The sequence below is a fragment of the Erythrolamprus reginae genome, chromosome 2 (assembly GCF_031021105.1).
Source record: "Erythrolamprus reginae isolate rEryReg1 chromosome 2, rEryReg1.hap1, whole genome shotgun sequence".
In the NCBI taxonomy this organism is placed as follows: domain Eukaryota; kingdom Metazoa; phylum Chordata; class Lepidosauria; order Squamata; family Dipsadidae; genus Erythrolamprus; species Erythrolamprus reginae.
Window position 1 is genome coordinate 218200341 of NC_091951.1, and position 25914 is coordinate 218226254.

Here is a 25914-nt window from a genome sequence, read left to right on the forward strand (position 1 = left end):
CAATCTGTGTCTGCTACATGCTGTTTAATGAACATTTGGAAAGACCATATACAGTACTATGCTGATTAAAAGACCTGGAGAGAAGTACAAGGATAAGAATTTCCTGACAGTGAAAACAATTAATTAGTGAAGTGGGTTGCTTTCAGAGTTTGTGGGTGCTCCATCACTGGAGGTTTTTAAGAAGAGACTGGACAGCCACTTGTTTGAAATGGTTCTCTAGTTTGAGCATGGGTTTGGACTAGAAGACCTCCAAAGTCCCGTCCAAGTTTCAACTCTGTTATTCTGTATTGTTGTCACAACCCTTTTCCAGGTGGATCATGGCTGATTGTGATCATGGCTGATCATAGAAATTTGGATTGTGTAGGTTCTAATAGTAAAAAGTGGTGAAGGGGCTCAGTTGGGAAACCATAAAGAACATGTTATTAGATTGACTTTGAATAATTTCAAAGCATATAGAGAATTTAAGAATGGCAGATAAGCAACTAGAGCATTTCCTGCAACATTTATGGTGGTGCAGTACAGTTATGGCTTTCTTATGATAACCAGAAGGACAGACTACAGTCAGGTATTGGAACCAGGAGATGTGCTTAATTTTGTGGTCATCTATGTTCCAAGAATGGCTCTTGGGTCTTTTGGCAAATGGCCATGATTTTAGTTTTCTGATAATTGATAAATGCATTGGTGGTATAGTACTGAGCATAGCTGCCTTCCATTTTCCTTAGAATAATTCATTCCTTTTAGGGCAGTGATGGTGAACCTTTTTTCATTCGGGTGCCGAAAGAGCATGCGCGTACACTATCACGCATGTTGAAGTGCCCACACCCATTATTCAGTGCCTTGGGAGGGCAGGAACAGCTTGCCCCACACACCCCGGAGGCCCTCTGGAGTTCAGAAATGGCCTGTTTCCCAACTTCTGGTGGGTTCAGTAGGCTCGTGTTTTGCCTTCCCTAGGCTCCAAAGGCTTCCCTGGCGTCAGGGAAGGTAAAAATGCCCTGCCCCATCCCCCCGGAGGCCCTCTGGAAGCCAAAAATGCCCTCCCAGAGCCTCTGTGCAAGGCAAAAATCAGCTGGTTGACAAACATATGCATGTTGGAGCTGAGCTAAGGCAACGGCTTGCGTGCCAATAGATATGGCTCTGCGTGCCACCTGTGGCAACCGTGCCATAGGTTTGCCATCACTGTTTTAGGGATTATCGCCCCCCCCCCTTTTAATTGAAAGACAGTGTCTAGCCACTGTAATCAAATTCAATGAGTTTAGGTCCATTTTTATCCCTTGCCTCTCCATTATTCACCTGTCTAGAGTTTTTCTACAGGAATTCCATTCAGAGAGCCTAAGCTGAAGACTGCAAAATAGAATAGACTAGAATAGAACAGACTAGACTAGACCAGACTAGATTAGAATTGAATTGAATTGATTTGAATAGAACTCTTTATTGGCCAAGTGTGATTGGACATACAAGGAATTTGTCTTTGGTGCAGATGCTCTCAGTGTACATAAAAGAAAATATACATTAGTCAAGAATCATGAGGTACAACACTTAGTGATTGTCATCAAGGTCGAATAAGCAATCAGGAAACAATCAATATTAATAGAAATCTTAAGGATACAAGCAAAAGGTTACAGTGATACAGTCATAAGTGGGAGGAGATGGGTGATAGGAATGATGAAAAAAACCTAGTAAAAATGAGCCGAGGTGGTGCAATCAGTAGAGTGCAGTAATGCAGGCCACTAAAGCTGACTGCTAGATCTGCAGGACAGCAATTCAAATTTCACCATCGGCTCAGGGTTGACTCAGCTTTCCATCCTTCCAAGATAGATAAAATGAGGACCCGGATTGTGGAGGCAATAGGCTGGCTCTGTTAAAAAGTGCTACTGCTAACATGTTGTAAGCCACCCTGAGTCTAAGGAGAAAGGCAGCATTAAAAAAAATCAAATAAATAAATAAATAGTAAACAAACAAACAAACAAACAAACAAACAGATAAATAACTACTAGACTATACTACTTCTGCTCCAAGAGTAACAGAGTTGGAAAGTACCTTGGAGGTGTTCCAAGACTTTAGAGTATGGGTAGTTGACTCTTATCAACTGCCTATTTGTTGATTGTTTGAAGTTATGATCGGGGTGGGGTGGGGGTTGGAATCAGCTTTGTGACTAGTCCTCAAATTTACATCTGTGTCCCTCTATCATTGCTACTTGGGCAGCGTAATTAAGTGGTAGAAACTGAACACAAAATAAAAATGGTTTTGATATTGGAAATATTGCATATTCTTCTTTCTATATACAATTTCATTTTAATATTTTGTCAAATGGCAATACTGAGAGATATATTATATTTGGTATTGTTTTCATCCCCAGCACTTTCCTTAGTCTTTTGGAAGCTGCAGGCTTAGAAGAAATTCTGTCCCAGCCTGGTGACTGGACTTTCTTTATTCCAACAAATGATGCTTTCAAAGGTTTGACTGAACACGAGAAAGAGATTCTGATAAGTAAGTCATAACAAGATAAATAAGGGCATCCCTGGAATGAATTATTGCATTTCTTCTTTTCCACTATGTGAATTGCAATGTGATTTCTCTTGGTTTTGGTCTTTATAGTCCTATAGGACTATAAAGACTATTTTTTAAAATGGTCTTTATAGTCCTAATATTATACTGCCAAAATTCAGCAGCAATATCTAATTTCCAATTATTTCATTTTTCCTCCTTTTTGATAAAATAAATCTCATATATAAACTTTGATTATTTTTTTAAAAAAATGGCCATTTCCCTCCTCTAGGTGAGGTAAAAGCCTCCCACCAAATAAAACAAAGTGTGACTCCATGACAAATATTCTCATTTCCTCCCTCCCTCTCTCCCATCTCTCTCTCTCTCTCTCTCTCTCTCTCTCTCTCTCTCTCTCTCTCTCTCTCTCTCTCTCTCTCTCTCTATCTATCTATCTATCTATCTGATTTGTGTGCCACCCATTTTGTCCACAGGTGATGAAAATATAAAAATAAGTCAGCACTATTTGATTATATACAATTCCTATGTGTTTTTGTTTGGTTTTTGATACCTTATGGGCATATGGTTATTGCTTTAGCAATATATTCTGCCTCTTGCTCTCTTAAGTGACCAGGAGATTCATTATGTCTTACTGACAATGTTTTCCTTGATTTGATGCTGACCAATACTCAGTGTTGAAAGGTGACCAAAACAGTCTGGAATTCCCGATTTTATAAGAATCTGAATATGTATGTCTATTAAATTTCAAAGAGGGTGCGGTATTGCAGCAATTATTATATGAATCCATGGCAGAAGTTAAATACTGTATAGACTTATATATTCTTTAAAAAGGTAATACTGAAGAGGTTAACAAAAGAACTTAAAATGGATCAGAAGAATACCTATAAGAGATAGAAATTGAGAAAGGTCACAAAAGAAAAATACACATATATGAGATGGTATCAAACAGCTTACAACTTTATATAGAAAATCTTTATATATATAATTTATAGAAAATCTTCTATAGATACATTGAAAATTAAAGGAAGATGAAAGTACATTATCTATTCAATCAATTTTTTTTAAAAATGCTAACAGTTCTACTCATCTCTTTTGGTTTATTCTTGTATCTGAAGAGTAATATGGGTTTAACTAGGCAACCATGTAGAATATAATAAATTGAGGACAAATAGATTAACAGAGTTGGAAGGGACCTTGCAGGTATTTTGAAACGGAGGGCGGGGTGGGGGGAAGACACACAAATCAGACTTTCATTGGTATTTAGAAAATTCCATAATATGTCATATACACAAATGTATTGAAATTTCAGATATTTCTAGGGGTGCCTCAGGAATAAATATTTCTCCAACTGATATGGGTAGAAAGAGGAAGAGAAGATGGAAGGGGGGAGGGGGAGGGAGAGAGAGAGAGAAAGATTGATTTTGGTAGTCTCGCCATCACTGAATATGTTTTTAGCTAATTCTAGCTACTGAATATTTTTTTCAACAGCTTTTGATTTAGTTTGGATTTCAGTATGGGGTAGATCATACGATTCAAAAATACACAAATCACGACTTTATGATTTCCTTCCTAATGTTATCTTTCAATCCCCCTCCCCATCCACATATGGCATTATCCTACCTTACTTGAATAAGCATTTTCCATTGAGATCCTTGTTCTTTCTCATATATGAGTTATTTTTGGTTTGTTCTCACTTGTGAATTACCAGTATATGTCAGATCTCAATAAATGACTTATTTGCAAAGAAGTTAAAAATTTGCTTTATTTTGTTTAATTATTATGTTTTCCTCCCTGTTTTTTCCAAAATATCAAGAGCAGGAGTTCTTGCAACTCTCCCATAGTTTATAAAATCAAGTTGCAAATCCAAATAGAAAATCTCTGTGTTCTCTGTGGAATTGTAAGATTAATTGGATGAACTATTACTATTGTTTAGATTTCCATTGCAATCATGATATAAAATCTCTTTGCTAATTACTTTGTCTTAACTTCAGGTTTTGATTCACAAAACAAAACCCCAGAGTATGGATACAGAATTGTGTTGGTTAAAGGAAATAAATTATTTGTAGCACTTATTCATAGAATGCCCAGCCGGTGACTTACCTCCCCGGCCTGGATTTGCGGCAGGGCCAGGGAGACACGGCTCCCAGCGCAGCTGCCATTTTGAAGGCTGGGATCTCATGAGATTTCGTGAGATCCCGGCCCTGCTGGTCATCGGCCTCACCCAATGATGTCGTTGGGGGGGGGGCGGAGCCTGCCAGCCCTATAAAAGGGGCTGTGCAGGCTTGGGGCCTCCTTTTCGCCCTGACGACGAGCAGGTGAACACCCGCCCTCCTTCCCTATCTTTCAGTGTGCTACTGGGGTCGCCCCTAGGGGGCTGAATAGGAATTTTTGGCGGTCTCGGTATTTTCTGTGACCGTTTTTTTGCCTATTCCACACTGTGATGAAGGATGGATGGTTAGGGGGTGCTTTGCTCCCCGATTAGTTTTAATTGGCTTACCTTTGGTCATTGGGTTGGCATGTTAGGGGCGGAAATTGGGTGGTGTTTAGCAACTGCGTGTTCTCCGTTGGTCATCTTTGGGGATGATTGGCAGATTCTCTCCAAGGGCTCATGGTGCCTTTAAATCGATCTGAACAATTGGGGAGAACCTGCCTTTGGGTCTCGCCCATTTCTATCCCCTTTCAGGAGTTAGATGGCGAGACCTCCCACATGCATTCGCATAGCTGGGATCCAGGTGATGGTAGTAATTCGGTTGACCCTGCGGGTCCTTGTTAGGTTGAATTAAATTTATGATAATTTTAATTAATAAAAATGACCCAGTTTTAAATCCAGCTCTGTGTCCGCATCGTTACTCCGCCTCTGCTGCAAATGGGATAACCAGCACCAATATCTTTTGCATTTTTTTCAGGAGACCAAAATGCTCTTAGGAATATTTTGCTTTATCATTTGATACAAGGAGCTTACATTGCAAATGGAATTGAACCTGGTGTGACTAGCATTCTTAAAACTATCCAAGGTGGCAAACTATATTTGAAAATGGTAAGAAGTTAGTTTTTTTTAAAAAAAAGATCCTTACCTTTATTTAAAGTTATTCACTAACCATTATATATCCAAACTGACAATGAGGAGTACCCTTGCAAAACTATTACTGATAATTAAAATTTACCAGCTTCTTCAAATTTACCTAAATCTCCAAATTTCTTTAATATTAGAAATGAAAATATTTCTTTCACTAATTGTGGATAATTTTCTTGTTTTCATTATTGCTTAGATAAATGACACTCTTCTGGTAAATGAACTGAAATCAACAGAATCTGATCTCATGGCAACTAATGGTGTGATTCATGTCATAGATAAGCTTCTGTATCCTGCAGGTAATTTAAGGATTATTACAATGTATTCATGAGATATATTGATTTTTCCCATAAGTTCGCATCATCATAGAAATATAGTATTTGTGTGCAATTGTTAGAGTGACAATTGACTGGATGGGAGGCATCCATGGTTGGCATTTTTGAGAGTTGTTGCAGGAACAATAACTTGGGAAGGTATTGTGTAAAATACTGGAGGTTTTTAAAAAAATAGACTGGACAAATATTGGACTGGTATTATTATTATTATTTATTGGATTTGTATTATTTATTGGATTGGTATGCTATAAAACTCTTGCCTTGAGCAGTGGGTTGGACTAGAAGATCTCTAAGGTCTTTTCCAGCCTATGACTATGAAATCTATTGAAACAATTTCCAGTAAGAAATTAAGATCTTACTTAATAAGATGCAGTGTTTCATCATTCACTCTGCACGGATTAAACAGAATAGGAAATTTTAGAAAGCAGGGATATTAAAATAAATGCCAGACAACAGTGACAGTTTGATTCTTGCTTACAGTCCATATGGTCAGTATAGGAAGTTTGGAGGCAGCAATATGATCCATACTGACAATATATTGGAATGATTGTGCTATATTGTGCAATATAGTACAATTTATATGCTATATTGGTTGGCAATAAAGATATTTCAGAAACATAAAGCTGAAACATGTATTCCTGATTATGGTATTCCAACAAAATATCTGTGGCATTTTGAAAATAGAATTCTAAACCATTGGTGTGATCCTATGAAACATCGAATATAGTTAGTTTAACATAAGCAAGGAGAAGTTAGTAGAACAATCACGCCAGTCCCAAATGGGAGGACTACCTGTGCTGACATCAAAAACTATATTAGCCTTGAGAAAACTTTTCTACTCCTAAGGAGTTGAAAGTCAAGCAGCACTCAGGCTTTTCGAAGAAAAAACATAGCTGTCAGGACTGTCCCGATCAATTCTTAGGAAAGAAAATCCTTGACTCCGTGAATTTAGAGAAAAGGTTCTTTTATTAGGAAAAATCAAAATGCAGCAAAAGTCAGGAAAAATCAAAATGCAGCAAAAGTCAGGAAAAATCAAAATGCAGCAAAGTCATGTGAAGCAAGCATACATGAAAATTGTAGATTGAAAGTTACCCCAGGGCGTACTCCCAATAGTCAGGCAAATAGAGTCCAGTCACCATCCACTAAGATGTTTTGGAAACGTCTCCAAGCCAGATGCTCTATGCTGCCTTCGTATAGGTCCATTCCTAGGAAAGTTGGCCTTGAAGATGTGAGATAGCTCCCTTTGGCCTTTCTGCCTTCCATGAGTCCAATCCTCCACATCGGTTCCCAGCATTTCACTCTTCCAAATGCCCATTGCTCCCTCTCCCCATTTCCATGGCAGCTGACAGCAAGTTTGACTGACTTAGCTGAAATACTTTATGCAGCACAGGTTGTATATGAAGAAGAATGCTTTAGAGACATTAAAAATAGTAAATTTCTAAAGCCCTACTTGACACACCATGGGTATCCCTAAAATTAGTACTCATACTTGAGTATGAGATGCCTTAAATTGAATTTTGAGACTTGAAATTAATTGGGACATATTGCTTAAGGATTGCTGTTTCCCACTGGGCTGCTTCCACTATTCCTATCTAATAATTCACTTTCAATATGGACACGGGCAGTAGAACAAAAATAAAAATCCCATAGAACAGGGGAGCAACCCACCTCTGGACATGTAGTTTAATAACAAACAGGAAAGCACCAGGTTAGGAAAAGCAAGAGCACGGGTGAAATTGAAAAAGAAGATATTATTACACACAAAATAATAAAAGAGGTAGGCAAATACTTACATAAGAGCGAAGAGTCTTAAGACAATAAGAGTCGTATTGCTCTTATGGAAGCATTTGTCTACCGCTTTTATTGTTTTGTGTATAATAATTGGTATATCATCTTTTTGTAGGTTGTTAGAGCAAAGAAGTGATGTCGAATTGGCCACGCCCAGCCACCCAGTCACATGACCACGAAGCCATGCCCACAGAGTTGGTAGAGAAAATTTTTGAATTTCACCCCTGGCGGCAAACCCTTCAAATACTGGAATACTGCTATCATGTCACCGCTAATTCTTCTTTTCTTTAGACTAGCCAAACCCAAATCCTGCAGCCGTTCTTCATATAAGTCTCCAGGCCTTTGATCTTCTCTGAAACTTTTATCAAGGTCTCTACATATTTTTTTATAGTATGGTGACCAAAATTGTTTGCAGTATTCCAGATGTGGTCTTAGTTAGTGTTTTATAAAATGGTATTAACACTTGATGTGTTCTTGATTCTATGCCTCTCTTTATACAATCCAGGATTGTTTTAACTATTTTGATTGCTGCTGTACACTGCTGGCTCATATTCAAGTGATCATTCACTAGGACTCCAAGGTCTTTCTCACGGTTACTGTTTTTGAGCCAGGTCTCACCTAATCTGCAGTTATACTTTTGATTTTTCCTGCCCAGGTGTAAAACCTCGCTTTTCTCCACATTATATTTCATTTAGTTGTTGAACCCATTGTTCAACATTGTCAAGATCTTTTTGGACCCTGAGCTTGGCTTCATGGGTATTGGCTATTTCTGATAATTCATTGAAAACATGCAAATTTGATGGATTCCCTTTCTATTCCCTCATCTAAGTCATTTATGAAGATATTAAAGAGTTCTGGGCCTAAAATGGAGCGTTGTGGTGCCCCCACTGTTTACTTCTCTTCATGTGGATGTAGTATCATTAAAGATTATGCATTGAGTACAATTTGTCAGCCAACTACAAATCCATGTTGTTTAGCTTACCAAGAAGTAGGTTGTGGTCTAGTTTGTTAAATGCCTTATTTAACTTAATATATTTTGTTTCAGATATGCCAGTTGGAAATGATCAGCTCCTTGCAATTCTCAGAAAATTGATTAAGTACATTCAGATCAAGGTATGATTATTTGATTATGCTTTGAGGTAGAACAATGCAGACCATATTTATTATCTCCACCCACCATATTACCTCTTCCTTTTATTTATTATGATTATTAAATTTATATGCCACCCATCTCAGCTAGAGACAAAATATTTTAGAAACATTTTAGCAACATTTATGGACAACTAGTTGAGGGGAATTCAGTCTTAAATAAGATGTAGAGATCAATTACCATCCAAGCAATATGTCTATAGTTTTTCTGTCACAAAACATTATTTTGCAAACAATTTATTTGCCATGAGTTCAGGTCTGACATAGATAATCACTCTTCTTAATGGCTATGTTAATGAGCATTTTTCCTGTCATTGAAAAGTGTCAACATAAACTATGCTTCTCACTTAGCTAAACTTTATTTTACCTCTATAATGCAGTTGGGAGCTACAGTTGCCCTTGGAGATTTAATGTCAAACAATTTTAGAGTAATGATTAATGGACATCCTGAATTCTTTGCCATTCCCACTCATTTTAGAAAAAAAACATTTTAGAAAAAATGGAGGGCATGGTTAGGATACAGAGAATTCCACTCCATTTTATCCATATCCTTTTAATGCTTCAATGGGTTAGTCATGATAATGGGTTTTTTCCCAATATGATCAGTAATTTCCTAGGACAATGGTAGTCCTGTCAAAAGAAAAAAAAGGAAACATCCCCCCCACCCTCCTCTTTCAAAATATTTAAAAGCATTTTTGCTTCTTTGCTGTGAAAAAGCACGTTTCTCCCTCAAAAGATGATTCTGTAAATCTATATTATTTATATTTCACAATAAAATGAATATAATTGGCATTTACTTCCCAATCTATGATTACTCCAATTTTAGACATATGTACTGTACTCAGAAATAACGAATTTCAGTAGTCCAGCAGTGTCTCTCTGTCTCTCTGTCTGTCTGTCTGTCTAACCAACCCACCCACACACCCACCAATTTTAAGTGAAATCTATTACAAGAAAACAGGGTTCAGAAATGGACTAGCTGGGAGCTATGCCCCCCTATAGTAGATAAAATCATTCAGTAGCTCAGAATATTGCTGATTGCACCATTCCTTTGGTCTCTGAGTATATGATTCAGAATAGAGCTACTATTGAGGACTTTGAAAAACTTCCAGAAGCCATTCTCTGTATAATTTTTCTACTTTGTTTATTTTCAGATTTTCATTAAACTTTTTGTGTAATAGAATTGGCCCACTTAATGCACTGTAACTGAGAAGTTTTCATTTTCATTTTCTTGTTACTAATAAATATATGTGATTTGATTAAATCTCATTTTTTTTCACAGTTTATCCGTGGTAGCACATTTAAAGAAATTCCACTAACATTTTACAGTAAGTAGTTTAAAAGCTAAAATATTGGAAACTCATTTAGCAGTTTTTTAGCAGTGTTTCTTAGCCTTGGCAATTTGAAGATGTGTGGATTTTGAATGTTTTAGTTATGCTATACCTGACAACATCATAGTAATCTTGTATTTGCTACAAGCTATCCTGACTTTATATCTAACCATGTAGAAAAAGAAGGGAAGGATGATGTGGTGGTGATCATGGCATTTATAGTTCCAAGTCCCAACTCCTTTTATTTCTATTTTTTTTATTTTATATTATTATTATTATTATTATTATTATTATTATTATTATTATTATTATTATTATTATTATACAGATTTGTGATAATCTCAAGACAAAACTCAAATGAATTACGATGAAGCTAGTGAAGATTCACAAGTTTATCTTTCACTCTTGGATGGTTTTATTATTTATTTATTTATTTATTTATTTATTTATTTATTTATTTATTTATTTATTTATTTATTTATTTATTTATTTATTATTTAGATTTGTATGCCGCCCCTCTCCGCAGACTCATTATCATGAGATGAAACAGAGCTCGTTTTATAATATAGAATGCTAGTTCTGTCTTATTGGAATGCTTTTAGCTCCAAAGGAGTTCTTTCAAAACTAACATAGATCTTTGGATTATTTGACTTGAATCCATAATACCATAATAAAACCGATTATTCGTTTGCAGTCTTTGTTATAAGGCTCTTAACCTTGATCAGTCAGTTAGTGAGTTAGAAACAGAGGAATAGTAATCAAGATCACATGAAGTGCTAGTACTAGTATATACCGCACTGGTAAAACCACATTTGGAATACTAATACAGCTGAAATAAGCACAGAAAATAGTAGTAATTATTCCTTTATGCAGCCAACACATCATTGGTTGCCAACCTAGTAATCTGACTTTACCCCAGGATATGATTAATATTGGAGGGTTTTTTAAATCATTGCTTAGAATACCATTGCAGATGAGTCAATAATAGTCCTCTACTTTATATACAAAGATTTTATTTATTCAACAGTTTTTATAACTTTCTCCAAACCATAGACTCTGGGCATCATACAACAAAGTAAAAATACAAATTGAAAATAAAGACATATAATTAACTGAAATCCCTCAGATGGTGACTAGAAACACTTAACCCATCTTAAAAGTATGATGGAATACTTTTGTTTTAATAATTGTATGAAATGCCAGAAGGGAGAGAGCTGTGTGAACCTTCCAAAGCAAAGAGATCCAAAGTATAGAAACCACAACAGAGAAGGCACATCACATCTCAAACAAAGAGGAGACTCTAAACAGACATACTTGTTCTGTTATTATTTAGAATGACAGATTCAATTTAGGAAAGGTGGGACTTGAGAGAATTTGAATTGGACATGAAAGCCTAATAACCAATGCAGTGACTTTTATAGTGATATTACACAGCTATGATAGAACTGTCCATCAGTAACCTAACTACCATATGCTACACCTTCTGGATCATCTTAAAGAAAACCCCATGTTGACTGTGCATTCAGCGGAATGATGATCAAAGCCTATTGTCAAGAGATCCTGATTTAAACAGAGTTATAACTTTCTTAAAATTATAAATTATGATGAAATTAAGCAATGATAATACAACAAAATATTTCAAATTAAGAGTGAACTAAATTTTAAAATGGCACAAGACCTTAAAGTAACATGTTATTAAAATTAGTCCATTCAGAAACAAATTTTCCATCTTTGTATATTAATTAATTTATTTATTAGATTTGTATGCTGCCCTTCTCTGAGGACTTGGGGCGGCTAACAGAATATAATATAACAATACAGTACAACGGCTTAAAATTACAATCTAAAAATCCAATATTTAAAAACAATCATACCAGTTCAATCATACAACATATTTGTTGGCCAGGGGGCTGATACCTAATTGCCCCAAGCCTGGCAAGTCTTAAGGCGAGTCTTAAGACTCTTACGGAAGGCAAGGAGGGTGGGGGCAGTGCGGATCTCCAGGGGGAGCTGATTCCAGAAGGTGGGGCCCCCACAGAGAAGGTTCTATACGTGCAATATATGTAATATTTTAAAAAGAGAATATCTCTTTGAGTCCAGTTTTGACATCCAGAAAGTCCTTTTCTTTACATCCTATGTAAAATAATTCTCTTGACCAAACCCATGTTGTTAAAGCCAAGAATATAATTTTTGCAATATAATTCAATATCCCATTTACATCTTTAATTACTGTGTTTTTCTTTAATTACTCCAGGATTGTATTACATATATGGTAGCTGTAACAAAAAGAGAATTAGAATAGTATCAGATCACATAAATTAGAGAACGTTCAAATTTGTTACTACACTAACACACACCACATATACACACAAACAAACACACACACACAAATCTAATATTGACTGAGTACAATAGGCATAAAGAATAATGTTTGTGTGTTTATCCATGTAGTATGGCTGTATTATTATTTATTCTTATTATCTTCTTTAGTTCCCCCTCCTCTCATTTGTATAGAAAGATTTAATAGATTTTACAACTACCATGAATAAAGGAAGATAAAATCCTAGAAGTATTAATTAGATTAGATTACTATGTGTAAGAGGCAATAATCATAACTGAACAAATTATTTCTTCCCATAGATATTAAAAAGGTTACAATTCGAAAAGAGATTGAAGGTAAGATGTGTGAAAGAGAACGAAGAGCAGCCTCTCCAAGTATCTCTCTTGGAAATACCATATAATAATCGAATAACTTTCAGAAACATTTTGTCCCTATAAACATTTATGTTTTAAGTGAAAATCTTTACAAAATCTATACATTTACTTGGAACTACAGAAAAACCACATAGAGAAGAAGGATTTGTTTACCCAAAAAGCAACAGAAACCAAAATGGGGGCAACTTCTTTCCCTAAAATAATAATTATATATAATTATTATTATTTTGTTGTTGTTCATTATTAGGTTTATTATTTAAAAAGTTGTTTGGACATTTGAGATGGCTTATAAAAATTGACAACCAAATAATGTTAAAGACCAAAATGGCAAATGGGAATTATGATTTGCTACAGTTGTATCAAAGAGCTGCCAATTTTTGAATCTGCCCATGCATGCAAACATCTATGATATTTTTGCTTATATAATATGACTATCAAAATAAATAAATACCAATATAAATTAAACAATTTGTCAACAATTTTTCATACTTTAAATCTGGCCACCCAACCTGAAACCTCAATCAGTTTAATACTACACTCTGATTATGGTATGACTACAGGGTGCGTTCCCAAAGTAATGCAATTTTTAAAAAGTAATTTATTGAACAGATTTGCACAAACACTTAAAATTCTTCAAAGTACTATCCTTGGGCCTCTACCAATTTTTTCCAGCAACTCTGCCATGACCAGTATACGCCCTGCAGTGATGGGCTCCTACAGGAATGGTCAGGAATGCAGTTCCAGTAGCAAAATTTGGAGCTCCACCTCAGAGCACCCAATTTGCACTTAAAGATGTTGAAACAAAATGCATAAGCCACGCCCACAGTGTGGTAGTAAAAATTTTGGTAGCCCATCATGGGCGACCTGGAAGGTGTCTTCGGGGACCTGTCACAAGGTCTTTGTCACGGCTGATTGGATCTCTTCTATAGATGAAAAACGCGCCTTGCCACAATGTGCTATGAGTCCATGAGTTCCTGGCCAAATGCCAGGTACCAACACTGCCCCCCCTATAGTCCTGATGTCGCCCCAGCAGACATCAGGACTTCTTTTTGTTCCCAGCCCTGAAAGGAACCCATTATTCATCTATAGAAGAGATCCAATCAGCCGTGATGAAGATCTTGCGAGAAGTCCCCGAAAACGCCTTCCAGGGCACATACTGGTCATGGCAGAGTCACTGGAAAAAATGTGTAGAGGCCCAAGGACAGTACTTTGAAGAATTTTAAGTGTTTGTGCAAATCTGTTTGATAAATTACTTTTAAAAAATTGCATTACTTTGGGAACACACCCTATATATTGGGCTGAATATGCTCTGCCAAGCTTTAGAACTGGGTCTGCAGTTGATTTCTAGTTATTACGTTTTCAAGAGTAATTTTCTCTGAAATATTTTGAAACGTACATAAAATTTTCATGTGTCACTTTCATAACACATTTTATGATGTTTTAACAATGCTTTGCAGTGCCATCAATTACAAAGTTCACCAAAGTTATTGAAGGGGAGCCAGAATTTAAGCTGGTCAGGGAAGGAGAAACAATAACTAAAGTGATTCATGGAGGTGAATATATTTTGTGGCCTGAGCAGTACTAACTAAAAGGATTTGGAAAAGAGTTCCAAATACCAGTTCCAAAGTTTAGATACAAGTGGGAAGACTGAGTCTTGCATCTATAGATTTGCTTTTAGCATGTTTTAATCATATATATTGCATCAGGGAACTAAATGTTTTAACTTTCATTTCTTTTTTATTAATGCAAATAAAAGAAATTATTTTTCATTCTGCATGCTAAAAAAATTGAACTTTAGACCTAAGGTGCAATGTAGCAATAACAATTTGCCAATTCTATTAATTTCTTAGTGATTCAATCAGTTTTCATCTGCAGAATAATCAAGAAACATTATATTTTTGTTATTCAAAGCTCTCAAAAAAACCCCTATAAACCAACAAGCAAAAAAAAAATCAATATATGTTTTAAAATAACTACCATAAATATTTTTTATTCAGATTTAAAAAAAAACAACAATTTTTTGTTTGAAAGTATATAGTCTTGGCAAAATTGGCATGCTCTTATTTTTTTCAAGGCATCTCTACAATGTAGTGAAAACATTTGAATTAACTATTTCTAACCCTTTCCCCATGGAAATCCAAAAGTAACCCAGTATATTGCAATGATCTTGCCATTAACCATTTAAAAATGTCTTCTTATAGAGCCTAAAATTAAAAAATACACAAAAATAATTGATGGGCATCCTGTGGAAGTGACTGAAAAAGAGGTGACTGAAGAAAGAATTATTCAAGGTAAATTCATTTAAGTAGTTTCAGTCTTAAAAATTCAAATTTCATACTGATCTATGGGGAATAATATGTATTATTTTGAATGTTTTTGTAAGTTCTGATTCTGGGGCATTTATGTTTAGTTTTGGCAATAAAAACCCTCTAATGATTGATAGTACAACATAGCTTCTTAAGAAAAGGCACAAGAAATAATACTAAGAAATCTTCAGTTATCCAAGTAAAATTTCCTAGCTATATCCCCTGCTCTCTATATAAAAAGATGTATATCTCAACATTTCCTTTAGTTGTATGTGCTCCACTTACTGATTTTTATTTTACTCTATGCATGTTTATAGTACATTTAAATCTCTTTTTTAAAATAGTTTTTATTGAATTATTTACATTAAAAACAGAACTTTAAAAAACCCAGACAAATAAAACAAAACAAAAATAAATAAAAAATCTAATGATTAATTATTTTGTACATATCCATCAAACACATCTTAGAATAAGTCAATTCTACGGCTGATACAAGCGATAATGTAAGAAAAATGGTTTTGGTTATTCCCTTAATTTACGATTTTGTTGTGCTTTTGACCACACAATAGGTATAATAATACATTTCTTATATATCAAATTATTCATAATTTGTCTCAAAGATTTTAACGCTTATGTAAATTCATTCATATTTCGTAGATTTTCACGGGTACAGGTATGACGGTCTTGGTATATTCGGGTTTCTTCCCGTGTAGGATTTGGAAATTTCTGGCGACGTTTCGACGAGGTCTCAAGGACAGAAACACCAGCCTGAAGATGACGAGTGAGACCTCGTCGAAACGTCACCAGAAATTTCCAAATCCTACACGGGAAGAAACCCGAATATACCAAGACCGTCATATCTATATCTATATCTATATCTATATCTATATCTATATCTATATCTATATCTATATCTATATCTATATCTATATATATCTATCTATCTATCTATTTCATATAAATATCTCAATTTTATTTTTTTCTTATTTTTAACCATTCATAAAAATTGTTCCATGTTTTATAATATTTGGAGTCTTCTTTATTGTTTATTTTGAGTGTCATCATGTCTGCTTCGGCACAGTCCATAATTTTTCTTAGTAATATGGAGTCATCTGGTAGATCTTTCTGTTTCCAGAATTGTGTGATATTCTGGCTGCTGTCAAAATATGTAATATTAAATAATATTGGGTTTTTTTCATATTCTGACCTATGAAGCCTAATAAAATACTTCGGGTTTTTTGTTAATTTGAATTTTAGTCTGTTCCTCTATCCAATTTTGTATTTTACTCCAGAATTTCTCAGTGAAGTCAATAGAAGTTTAATCTTTTATAAATAATGTGATAATGAATTATATGTAGCCATCTTTCAGCGATTTCTTTACTTACTGTATTTTTCGGAGTATTGGACACACCTTTTTCCCCCATAAAAAAGGAGGGAAAGATTGGTGTGTCTTATACACTAAATACAGCCATTTTTGCTGTACTGAAGCCCCGCCTGATCTCATTTTTGTGAAAAATGGGGCATGTTTTGCAAAAATGGGGTGGACAAAGGGTTTCGGAATCCTACAGGAAGTTCCTTGGTGCTGGGGGATGGCAAAAATGCCCCACGTTTTTGTAAATGATTTTTCGCTTGGTTTTTTTCGCAAGAAATAGGGTGGGCAAAAGGTCTGGGAAGGCTGCACTGAGCTCCTGGGGACTGGGGAAAGGCAAAAATGCCCCAAATTTTGTGGGGGAAAACCAGCCAAAACCAGCCCATTTTTCACAAAAATTGGCATTTTTGCCATCCCCCAGCACCCAGGAATTCCCTGCAGGCTTCCCAGACCCTTTGCTCACCCCATTTTTTTGACAATAAAACTGTTGTTTTCCCCTTCTAATTACTTCATCTAGCATGACTGGAGGAGGAATTCTGGGATTTAGTCCACAAGTCTTAAAGCTGTCAACTCTGAAGTTTGTAAGAAGTGTACATGGTTGTGAAAAGTATACATCTTTGTAAAACGTATTCTGCTACACTGGTATTTCTTTAAATAATATATTACTACACCATTTGCTTCAGAATATTTTTTCCCTTGTTTTCCACCTCTAAAATCTAGAGGTGTGTGTCTTATACTCCCGTGCATCTTACACTCCGAAAAGTATGGTAGTTGTCACAAGAGTTCATCCATCTTTTGAAATCTCAGTGTTTTCATTCTGTGTATGACATGCTGGCTGCCAAAAACATCACATATAATATAATTTTATAATCATATAATATTAAGGAAGATCCTGATGTTTACAATATAACATTAAGAGTACTGTATAGAAATTCCAAGTAAAAATTGCTGAATCTTTTTCAGGCCCTGAACTGAAATATACTCGAATCACTGCTGGAGGAGGAACAGATAATGAAGAGACTCTTAAGAAATTGCTAGAGGAAGGTTAGGAAGCATGCTCATTATCTGAAATGGCTATATTTATGAAAATTCAACAATACTAGAACAGCACCTGAATTCTAAACTCAGTTCAAAGCCTGCTTGACTCATAGTATGTATAAATAATGAATAAAAATAAAAGAGCAATCGCAACATAACTTACTGTACTGAATGTTGTCAATGGAAATCCTTATAACATAAAGATTTTCAGCATTCAGTATCAATATTTAAATCGTTTCAATTGAATTTTACTTCAAAATTAGCCAAAAACTGATTATTTATAATAAATGAAATCATTATAAAACAATTTTTAAACATTTACTGTAGTTATATTTTCCCATATTGTCCTATAAAATAATTTCATGACATGTCCTATCAGAGGTTACCAAGGTGACTAAACTTATTGAAGGTGATGGTCATTTACTGGATGATGAAGAAATCAAACGGCTTCTCCAGGGAGGTTAGTGAGTGCAAGAAAACTAATTTCAGCCTAATGAAGAGTTAACAAGCTAATGTCTTAACTTTTTAAAGACTGATTCAAGGAAAGAAAAATCTATAGATCAGACTTCAAGGATTGTTTATGAAAACAAGATATTTGGGTATTCTGCTTACTTCCACAAGTCCATACTGAGGAAAAATATATGTATTACTTATACTCAGTCTTTAAACAGTTTTAAGTGAGCATTGAAGATTCACAAACACACACACACACACACACACACCTCAATACATTTGGAACTTCCAAGAAATATTTTATAAAATCATTGGGAAAATTCCAGATCTTTATTAATTATTGTGAATATTCATTGCTCATAAGTTAACAAAGGCATGTTTAATATTCTTTTCAATCAACTACAGATTCTATGCTTTAAACTTACAATTAGAAACTTAATAATTACAATTCTCTGTCTTAATACTAAGCATGTTGATGTCAGCTTTTAAAAAATTATTAGTTAATTAACTTGAAGAGTTTCAAGGTTCTAATCCTTTAATTTATCATGGCAAAAAACATCATGTTGCTATGCTTGGCACTATGATTCACCAAAATGAAAGCCTTCAAGCAATGTTCAGTACAGCTGCGGAATAGCAAGTTTATTGCCAATATATATTATAGCAGTATCATGAAAATTGTTAGCTGACATAAAGAATGCATGTAAATAAGGATTGACTGATAGAGTTGAAAAATGATTCATGCATATATTCTGAAAACTTGTGAACTACTCCAGAAAAGGCTACTTCAGAATTATAGAACCTCGTGCTTTGAGTAATAGCCTTCCAATTCACAGCAAAGGCTTGATATTACTGCTTCTCAAAGGATGCTGTGACAGTACATGCTGCTCCATTCCCAATTTCAGCCAGACATGCAAGGAGGATTTTATTTCCATTTTATTGTTAGCGTTCTTGGTATTCCACATTTGAGAACATTAGCCATCATAAGAAATAAAGATTTATTCTATTAGATAGCCAAAAATGAGATCCTGGCTCTTCAGCTTAAGTATTCTTTGCCAAGAAACAACTAAGTGATCTATAACTTTTAAATCTATGATTACTTTATTCATCTTTATTTTTTTAGAATGCCTTTGCTTAGTTGGCAGATTTGAATTATCCAAATAGCTAGAATTAACAGATTAACAGAGTTAAAAGGGACCTTGTAGGTAATCTAGTCCAACCCCTTCCCAAGCAGAAGACCTATACCAGTGATGGCGAACTTTTTTTTCCTTAGGTGCCAAAACAGTGTGTGCAGGTGCTATTGCACATGTCAGAGTGCCCACACCTATAATTCAAAGCCTGGGGAGGGTGAAAAAAGCTTTCCTCACCTCCCAGAGGCCCTCTGAAGATGAAAAATGTCTTGTTTCCCACCCTGTGGTGGGCCCAGTAGGGTCGTGTTTCACCCTCCTCAGGCTCCAAAGGTTTCCCTGGAGCCAGGGAGGGTAAAACACCCTCCCCCACCCCCCGGAAACGCTCTGGAAGCCAAAAATGCCCTCCCAGAGCCTCTATGCAAGCAAAAAATCAGCTGGCCGGCACACACATGCATGTTGGAGCCGAGCTAAGGCAATGGCTCGTTCGCCAGCAGATATGGCTCCGTGTGCCACCTGTGGCACCCATGCCATAGGTTCGCCATCACTGACCTATACCATTCCTGACAAATGGCAGTCCCTCTCTTCTTGAAAGCCTCCAGTAATGAAGCTCTAACAACTTTCAATTGCAAGCTTGTTTATTATTATTGTTTATTAATAGAGTTGAAAGGGACCATTAGGTCATCGAGTCCAACCCCCTGCCTGAGCAGGAAACCCTACAGCACCCCAGCCAAATGGAAGTCCAATCTCCTCTTGAAGGTGTCCAGAGTTGGGGAGTTCACCACCTCCCCTGGCAGGCAGTTCCCTTGGTTGATCGCTCTGACCGTCAGGAAGTTCTTCCTTATTTCCAGGTTGAATCTCTCCTTGGTCAGCTTCCAACCATTGTTCCTCATCCGGCCCTCTGGTGCCCTGGGGAATAAAGAGACCCCCTCCTCACCGTGGCAACCCCTCAAGTATCTGTAAACTGCTATCATGTCCCCTGTAGACCTTCTTTTTTCTAGGCTGTCCATTCCCAGTTCTCTCAATCTCTCTTCGTAAGTCTTGGTTTCGAGTACCCTAATCATTTTGGTTGCTCTTTTTTGCACCTTCTCCAGAGTTTCGATGTCTTTTTTGTAGTGAGGTGACCAAAATTGGATGCAGTACTCCAGGTGGGGTCTGACCAGGGCATAGTAGAGTGGTATTAGTACTTCCCTGGTCTTGGAGCGTATTCCTCTGTTGATGCAGCTTAGGATTGAGTTGGCTTTTTTGGCTGCTGCTGCACATTGCTGACTCATGTTTAGTTGATTGTCCACCAAGACTCCAAGATCTCTTTCGCAGTCACTACTGCTGAGTGGGGTATCTCCCAGGCTGTATGTATGTCTAGGGTTCTTTTTGCCGAGGTGGAGGACTCTGCATTTGTCGGTGTTGAACCTCATTTTGTTGGTATGGGCCCACTGTGATAGTCTGTCTAGGTCTTCTTGTACTCTGAGCCTGTCCTCAAGGGTGTTGGCTACCCCCGCCAGCTTGGTGTCATCTGCAAATTTTATTAGTTCCCCTTTTATTCCCTCGTCCAGGTCGTTGATGAAGATGTTAAAGAGTACAGGACCCAGGACAGAGCCCTGTGGTACTCCACTGTCTACTTTTTTCTATGTGGATTTGGTGTCGTTGAGGACAACTCGTTGGGTGCGGTTGATCAGCCAACTGTTTATCCATCTACATGTGTAGTAATCTACTCCATTTTTTTCTAGTTTGTGGATTAGGAGATTGTGGTCGACTTTATCGAAAGCCTTACTGAAATCCAAGTATATGAGGTCCACTGAGTTGCGTTGGTCAACTGACTTGGTTATGGTGTTGAAAAATGATATGAGATTGGTTTGGCATGATTTGTTTCTGATGAATCCATGCTGGCTATTGGATATGATCTTGTTTGTTTCTAGGAAGTGGGTAAGTTGTTTTTTGATTATTTTCTCCAGTATTTTTCCAGGTATAGAGGTCAGACTGATTGGTCTGTAGTTACCTGGGTCGGTCTTTTTGCCTTTTTTGTGGATGGGGACTACGTCAGCTCGCTTCCAGTCTTCCGGTAGGTCTCCAGTGATCCAGGATATTTGGTAGATGAGGAGGAGTGGTTCCGCTATGGTGTCTGCCAATTCTTTTAGGACTTTGGGGTGAAGTCCGTCTGGCCCTGGTGATTTGTATTCGTTGAGTTCCCTCAGGTAGTCCCTCACTGTGCTTTTGTCTATGTTGAGTTCGGTTCTGGGGCAGTTTGTTGCAGTTAAATTGCAGATTGGTTGGAGGGAGGTTCCCTTTTGTGTGAAGACTGATGCAAAGTAGGCATTGAGTAGCTGTGCTTGGTCATTGCTGTCTGTGATTTCTCTACCCTCTTCGTTTTTTAGTGTGACGATTGTTTCTTTGATTTTCTTCTTATTGTTGATGTGTTGGAAGAATCTTTTTTTGTTGTCTTTGACTTCCGCTGCAAGGTGTTGTTCATATTGTGCCTTTGCTGTTTTTATTTTTTGTTTGCAGGAACTGGCTGTTTGCTGATATTCCGCTTTGGTTATGAGTCCTTCTTTCCTTTGTTTTTACTTAGCTTTTTTTCCCTTTTATGTCATCTGCAAGGGCTTTGTTTAGCCATGCAGGTTTAGTTTTGGTTTTCCTGTTTTTCCTTTTCATGGGGATTGCGTTGTTTTGGGCGTCTATGATGCTGTTTTTTAGGATCACCCAGGCTTCCTGAGTGGTTTTTCCTTCTAAGAGTTCGTTCCAGGGGCATTGTTCAAGGTTCGCTCTGAGCTTGTTAAAGTCCGCTTTTCTGAAGTCTGGGACTGTAGTGGTGTTGGGTATAGTAGCTAGTGATTGCACTATGTTGAATTTGAGGATGACGTGGTCGCTCTCTCCCAGTTTCCCTTCTTCTTCTGTTCCCTCTATTGTTTCTTCCCTGTTTGTTAGTATTAGGTCTAATATAGCATTCCCTCTGGTTCCTGTTTCAACTTTTTGGGTTAGAAAGTTGTCAGCTAGACTGGAAAGAAATTTGGCAGACTTTCCACTTGGTGCTGAGTTAGTTTTCCAGTTGATGTCTGGGTAGTTGAAGTCCCCCATTATTGTCGTGCTGTGTTTGTTGCATATGTCTGTTAGTTGCATGTGAAGAGGTCGTCCATTGTGTCTGTTTGATTGGGTGGTCTGTAGTATACTCCAATTGTGGTGTTGCTCTTTTTTTCTTTTATGTTGACCCATATGATTTCTAGGGGGTTATCATCTTTGGTTGGATGTAGTTCTGTGGCAGTGTAGTGGTCTTTGATGTATAGTGCAACACCTCCTCCTTTCTTGTTTGACCTGTTCTTCTTGAAGAGGTTGTAACCCATTATCTGTGTGTTCCAGGCGTGTGTTTCGTTCCACCAGGTTTCTGTGATTCCAATTAGATCGTATTGGCCCTCGTGTATTAATAATTCCAGTTCATCCTGTTTGTTTCCCAAGCTTTGTGCGTTCGTGTACAGGCATTTTAGATGTTTGTGTTTGTTTGCAGGTAGAAATTTTTTATTCTCAGGTTTGTTTGTAGGCTTGTCCCGTTCCCCTTCCTTGTTTTGTTCAGTGTTTTGTCGTATAGTTTGGTCACCCTCCCCTCTCAGAGCTGTTCCACTGGTTGATTGCTTTGTCAGAAAATTTATACTTATTTCCAGGTTAAATCTCTCCTTGTTCAGTTTCCATCCATTATTCCTTGTCTGGCCATCAGGTGATTTAGAATGAAGAATAGAACAGAATAACAGAGTTGAAAGGGACCTTGGAGGTCTTTTAGACCAAACCCTTGCTCAAGCAAGAGATGATATACCATTTCAGATAAGTCTAGTCTCTTTTTAAAAGCCTCCACTGATGAAGCACCCACAACTTCTGAAGGCAAACTTTTCCTCTGATTAATTGTCCTCACTGTTAGGTAGTTGCTCCTTAGTTCCAAGTTGCTTTTCTCCTTGATTAGTTTCCATTTATTGTTTCTTGTCCTGCCTTCTGGTGCTTTGGAAAATAAATTGACCTTCTCTTTGTGACAGTCTTTCAAATATTGGAATACTGCTATCATGTCCCCATTAATCCTTCTTTTGTCTAGACTGGCCAAATCCAAATCGTGCAAACGTTCTTCATATATTTTAGTCTCTAGGCCTTAGTTGCTATTCTTTGCACTTTCCCCAAAGTCTCAATATCTTTTGTGTGCTGTGTGGTGTGGTGCCAAAACTGGTTGCAGTATTCCAGGTGCAGTCATATTAAGGCTTTATAAAGCAAAGTAATTCTTCACATGATTTTGTTTTTTTAAACAGTTTTTATTTAATTTTCTACATTTAAAAACCATAACTTCAATTTTGCAGCTATCTATTATCAGTGACAAAACTTTTTCAATTTCTCCTTTTAACTTGTAATATTTGTACATTTCACAATCCCTACTTATATTTTCACCTTTACATCTATCATAATATACCAATAGTTATAATTTTATTTTCTATTTAAACTGTCAGCCTTTCATCATATTTCCAAATATCCATATACTTTTATACATTGATTTTACTTTTGTGCTCTAACCAATTATACCATTTGTTCCATACTTTATAATAATCATATCCACTTTGTTGCATATTTCAATTGTTAGCTTGTCCATCTCTGCACATTCTAAAAGTTTTTGACTATCATTGTGCTTGTTCTTCACATGATTTTGATTTTCTTTACACTAAATTTCATTTTGTTGGATAGGGCCCATTATTCAAGTCTATCAAGATCTTTTTGGATCCTGAGCTTGTCTTCTGGGGTGTTGGCTATTCCTGCCAGCTTAGTGTCATTCACAAATTTGATGAGTTCCCCTTCTATTTCCTCATCTAAGTCTTTCTATTTATTTGTTTGTTTGTTTGTTTGTTTGTTTGTTTGTTGGTTGGTTGGTTGATTGATTGATTGATTGATTGATTGATTGGATTTATATGCTGCCCCTCTCCGGCAGCTGAAGATCTTTATGAAGATATTGAAAAAAACTGAGCCTAAGACAGAACCTTGTGGTACCCCACTGCTTACTTCCCTCCAGGTAGATGTAGTACCATTAAAGGCTACTCATTGAGTACCATTTATCAATCAGTTACAAAGCCATCTGGTAGTAATGCTTTTTATACCACATTTTTCTAGCTTACAAAAAAGTAGGTTGTGGTTTACTTTGTCACATGCCTTGCTGAAGTCTAAGTATATTATGTCCACAGCATTTCACTGGTCTATTGATTTAGTCACTTTGTCCAAGAATGAAATAAGATTGTTTTGGCATGATCTGTTTTTAATAAACCCGTGCTGGCTACTAGTTATAACTTTATTTTTTCCTAGATGTTAACAAATCTCTTTTTTATTATTTTTCCAGTATCTTCCAGGTATTGATATTAGGCTGATTGGTCAGTAGTTTCCTGGGTCTGTTTTTTTTTCTCCTTTTTTGAAGGTGGGAACACATGGGTTCTTTTCCAATCCTCTGGTAAATTCCCCCCACACCAATATTTTTTTAAAAAGTTTTTAAAGTTTTTTTAAAAAGGAAATCAGTAGTTTCCTTTTCCAATATTTTCTAACCTCATGCTGAAATTAAAATAATGTATAACATTTTTATACATTAAAATTATTTATATACTTTCCATCTCTCAAGATTCTTGGCAGTTTGCAACATATAACTTTTTAACTTCAGTAAAAGATGAAAAGGATTATTTTTTATACGTTACTATCAGTAGATAAGATTTATAATGCATTACCTTAGTTGCAAAACAAAATTTAATAACAGAGATTCTGTCATCTCAAGTATACCAACAAAACACGTTCAGGTATACATTCCAAATCACTAATCTATTTTTCTTGCCATTGCTTTTTTAAAAAGTCTATTGATGAAAATAACATTCACCCTTACCCTGTAATGACTCTTTAGCATAAATGGGCCAGCCCTCCTAAAGCAATGAAGCCATTGGTAAATTTATGAGTTAAAATGGCAGTATTCCTTTGCATCTAGTCCTCATTTTTACCTGGGTAAACTCACCATGGCAAAAGAATGTCAGCACATCTTTCTAGCAGGACAGGACAAAAATGAATAATTTTTGTATGTATTATTCCGTAGAATAATGACAATTCTGCATTTAAATGAGTGAATGAATTCTTGTTCAATTTGGATAAGATATATATTACCTCAGATCAGAGATGGGTTCTAACTTACCCCACTGTCAGTTCGCTTCCTCCCACGCTGGAAGAAAGTTAAAAAAAAGAGAAGGCGGTGCCCATGGATCGGCACTGACCAATCCAGTCCCATGATGTCATTTGCTACCAGTTTTTGGTGAACCAGTTCGAATCGGTCCGAACCCAGCTTTGCCTCAGATGACAAACTATGAATCTAATTTCAGACAGATTTTTAAACAGCTGAACTGCTTCCCCTATTGCTAAAATGCTCCTGTTAATACTTCTATTTTCATGTACTGAAATGCTTGTTATAGCATAAAATGATTGTTAAAACTTATTCAGACTCATTATGCTATCAAATACAAATACAAAAAAATGAAGATATCTCAGTCTCTGTTCTTAACAGCTTTATTCATGCTTTGGGTGTCAAAGATTTCAGACTTCTCTATCCATAGTAAGCTATAGGTAGAATCTTTACTGCCATCTAGAAACTTTCCTCTTTTGTGCAGCTTAAGCCTTTATATACAATTAGAGAATCATACAACAATTTAAAATTTCATTTGGTCCATAGACATTTGAGATAATATCTAGAATTA

General features: G+C 36.3%; 2 protein-coding genes across 6 annotated transcripts in view; both read left to right on the forward strand.

Moving 5' to 3' along the window:
- The window catches only part of YIPF2 (Yip1 domain family member 2), a 365318-nt gene that overhangs the window by 218093 nt on the left and 121311 nt on the right, over positions 1-25914 (forward strand). The window lies entirely within an intron of this gene.
- POSTN (periostin) overlaps positions 1-25914 on the forward strand; it is a 109183-nt gene that overhangs the window by 81191 nt on the left and 2078 nt on the right. For 2 of the 5 annotated variants that reach the window (XM_070741853.1, XM_070741851.1), the window contains 8 exons: positions 2357-2487; positions 5409-5539; positions 5772-5874; positions 8744-8811; positions 10130-10175; positions 12819-12854; positions 15095-15184; positions 17532-17612. In XM_070741853.1, coding sequence (XP_070597954.1) covers positions 2357-2487; positions 5409-5539; positions 5772-5874; positions 8744-8811; positions 10130-10175; positions 12819-12854; positions 15095-15184; positions 17532-17612 — 686 coding nt within the window. Of the gene's footprint in view, positions 1-2356; positions 2488-5408; positions 5540-5771; positions 5875-8743; positions 8812-10129; positions 10176-12818; positions 12855-14350; positions 14447-15094; positions 15185-17531; positions 17613-17985; positions 18067-25914 lie in introns of all 5 variants that reach the window. The other 3 variants (XM_070741848.1, XM_070741849.1, XM_070741850.1) reach the window with 3 other exon arrangements.